The sequence below is a fragment of the Rhincodon typus genome, chromosome 4 (assembly GCF_021869965.1).
Source record: "Rhincodon typus isolate 14 chromosome 4, sRhiTyp1.1, whole genome shotgun sequence".
Classification (NCBI taxonomy): domain Eukaryota; kingdom Metazoa; phylum Chordata; class Chondrichthyes; order Orectolobiformes; family Rhincodontidae; genus Rhincodon; species Rhincodon typus.
The window spans coordinates 85588419-85592197 of record NC_063335.1 but is presented as its reverse complement, the minus strand read 5'-3'; the positions used below and the strand labels follow the sequence as shown (position 1 = coordinate 85592197).

The window sequence follows — 3779 nt, the reverse complement described above, 5'->3', positions numbered from 1 at the left end:
TTATTATTATTATTATTATTATTATTATTATTATTATTATTATTATTGTTATTGTTAACCTATTTTTCTAATCTGTTTAGAGATGTTAGATTCATCACTTTAGACATTATCCTATTTAAAATGCTGATTGCAGAGAGTTGAGAGAGCTACTTGTATTAGAAAAAGCTGAGCCCGTACATCGAGCATAGAACCAGTACAGCACAGTAACAGGCCCTTTGGCCCACCATGTTTGTGCTGACCATGATGCCATTCTAAACTAATCCCGTCTGCCTGCACATGGTCCGTATTCCTCTATTTCCTGCCTATTCATGTGCCTGTCTAAATGCCTCTTAAATGTTGCTATCATATCTGCTTCTACACCTCCCCTGGCGGCTCATTCCAGACACCTATTTCCCTTCGTGTAAAAAGAAAACCCCTTATAACTTTCTCCCTCTCGCTTAAACCTATGCCCTTTCATATTTGACATTTGCACCCTGGGAAAAAGATGACTATCCATCCTATCCACGTCTCTCATAATTTTATATGCAGCAAACTTTTTATTAACCAGCACATATGGGACCAGGAGTGTGCAGGTTGATCAAATATACTGGTTGATCGAGAGATCCACATAATCAATGTAAAGACACAAACTAATGTAATGCAGGGAGTATGCACATCACTATTACACTTTATTTACAGCATAAATCAATTAAATAATGATGCAACTTTGCCTTAAACAAAACTTACTGGCTGAGAGCCTTCTCACTCACATGCTGAACTGACTACTTGGACATCGGTGAGATTGTGATAATACGGTAAACTGTTGGTATTTCAGATATCTAATTTTTGCCAGTTTATTGAGAGTGCCAGTTCATAATATGCCATTTAAAACAAAGTTTGCTGTACTTCTGTCAGGTCACCCCTAAGTCTCTGGAGCTCTAGTGAAAACAATCAAAGTTTTCCAACTTCTCCTTATAGCTAATTGACGTCAATTCAGGCAACATCCTGCTAAACATTTTTTGCACACTGTCTGTAGCCTCTACATCCTTCCTATTGTGTGGTGACCAGAACTGTACACAGTACTCCAAATGTGGGGTAACTGAAGTTTTATACAGCTACAACTGATATAGTTCCAATATATTTGGATTTGCAAAATGCGTTCAGTAAGTACGATACATAAGAACACATGATGTTGGAGGGATGGTGTATTATTAGCATGGATAGAGGATTGGCCAGCGAATCCAAGGCAGAGAGTTGGGATAAATGGGGCATTTTCAAGATCCAACTGGTAGAGTGCCACAGGGATCAGTGGGCCACAAAAGTAGGTGGGAAGCCAAATATTGAGGATGAAACCATCTACAGACTGATATAAACAGGTTGAGTGAATGCATGAAAATCTGGCAAGTGGAATATAATGTGGTAAAATATAACTTTGGCAGGAAGAAATGAAGAGCTGAATATAATTTAAAATCAGAAAGACTTCAGAAAGGTGCCGGAAAAGAGAGATTTGGTGGCCATAGCGCATGAAACATAAAAAACTAGTGTCTAAATTCAACAGGGAATAAGGAAGGTCAATGGATTATTGGTTTTTATTTCAAATGGAATGAAGTGTAAACGTGGAGAAATTTTGCTGAAACTACCTAAAGCACTAGCCAGACCACAGCTTGAATATTGTAAAACGTTTAAGTCCTATTATCTAAAGAAAGATGTACTGGCATTGGACGCAGTCCAGAGAAGGTTGATTCAGTGTATGTCTTGTGAAGAGAGGTTGAGTAGGTTGAGCTTGTACTCATTGGAGTTTAGAAGAATGAGAAGTGACTTTATTGAAACTTCTGAGATTCTTACGGGCTTGACAGGGTAGATGTGGAGAGGTAGTTTCCCCTTGTTAGAGTGTCAAGGACCAGAAGGCAAACACTCAGAGTAAGGGGTTGCCCATTTAAGACAGAGATGAAGATGAACTTTTTCTCTGATGGTAGTGAATCTGTGGAACTCTTAACTGCTGAGTGCTGTCAGGGCTGGATCGTTAATTATTTTCAAGGCTGGGATAGACAGATTATTAATCAGTAATGGAATCAAGAGTTCTGGATATAAGGCAGAAAAGTGGAATTGAGGATTGAGATCAGCCATGATCTCATTGAATGTCAGAGCAGACTTGATGGTGTGAATAACCTAGTTCTGCTCCTATGTCTTATGATTTTCTGAACAAATGAAATGCTCAGTTTCTGGTGACTGCTACGTTGGGGGAGTATTTGAAGAGAAGCTTTGACTGTGTTGTGAATTGGTTTGTTTGCTTACTGACTTTCTATCGGACATCATTTTAATTAGTAGATTTCTTAAAACCATTTAATACAGGTAGTTGAAATGAATGCCAATGGGCAATATTCATAGCAAACTGTTTGTAACAGAACTTTTCTTGTGTTGTATATGTATTGTGTAAGGTATTGCTAATGGTTAAATTCATGGCTTGTTCTTTCAGTGGGTCCAAATAAAGTGGATGAAAGTGAACGGAGAGAGGATTATTTTGAACCCATCTCTCCAGATCGTTCTTCCAATCACCAGGAGGTACAGTTAACTGATGCTGAAGAAGAGGAAGAGCCTCCAGAGGAGGAAAAGGAAGATGAGGAGGAAGATCCAGAAGTAGAAGAGGAAGATGAAGATCAGCAAACTGTAGAAAGCATTGAAGAAGAGGAAGGTGATGTGGAAGAAGAGGCGAGGGAAGAAGTTGATGGTATGTATTTACAACAGTGTTGAAAAAGATTATACAATTGTGCAAATCAACGTTTGGTCAGATGGGATGTGAAAAATTTGACCAAAGAGAAATTCACTCAACATTATTGTTCTCCAATTCAATGAAAACTATGCAAGTAAATTGAGTAAGAAAATAGAATGAGTAGAATAACACCATAAATGCAAAAGGAAAATCTAGATTCAAGATTGAGAACTAAGGTTAATATCAGGGCAGCATGGTGACTCGATGGTTAGTACTGCTGCCTCACAGCGCCAGGGAACCGAGTTTGATTCCAGCCTCGAGCAACTGTCTGTGTGGAGTTTGAACAATCTCTTCGTATCTCCGCGTGGGCTTCCTATGGGCGCTCCAGTTTCCTCCCACAGTACAAAGATGTGCAGGTGAGGTGGATTGGCCATGCTAACTTGCCCATGCTGTCCAGGGATGTACAGGGTAGATGGATTAGCCACGGAGAATGCGGGGTTACAGGAATAGGGTAGAGGGTTGGGTCTGGGTGGGATGCTGTTCGGAGCGTCGGTGTGGACTTCTTGGGCTGAATGGCCTGCTTCCACACTGCAGGGGGATTCTATGATTCTTCTATGATCATATACCTGAATTGGTTGCATCCAAGTAAATGAGGAAATTCGGCAATTAAATTCAAGGATAAATGGAATTTAAGGAACAGGAAATCACTGTATAGTTTGGTGTTCAAGCTTCCTTTGAATGACTTCATAAACAATCATCTTTCATCCACTTTTGTCTGCATTAAACTGCAATGGATTATAGCTTCTAACTGTGTCAAATATACCATGGGTATTCAATGGGTTTAACACAGATGATGAAGAACGATACAAGATACAATTCTTTTCCTTGACAGTAGGTTTATTAACGTGGATGCAGCCTTACAATTCTCTGCCTCCCAACTGAGTGTCCCAGCTGATTCTGTATAATATTTTCCAACAGAATTTCCAAGACCCCATGTGGTCTCCTCATTTCTGAGGCCAGAGATGTGTTTAATGACCCCACATCAGGCTATACAGTGAATAGCTGGTTTCGTGATAACCTGAATATTATC

The 3779-nt window shown here is 39.6% G+C and overlaps 1 protein-coding gene across 4 annotated transcripts in view; it reads left to right on the top strand.

The window, feature by feature from the left end:
• virma (vir like m6A methyltransferase associated) overlaps positions 1-3779 on the top strand; it is a 145069-nt gene that overhangs the window by 18969 nt on the left and 122321 nt on the right. For all 4 annotated transcript variants that reach the window (XM_048595449.1, XM_048595447.1, XM_048595450.1 and 1 more), the window contains exon 7: positions 2456-2707. In XM_048595449.1, the coding sequence (XP_048451406.1) occupies positions 2456-2707 (252 nt within the window). The remainder of the gene's footprint in view (positions 1-2455; positions 2708-3779) is intronic.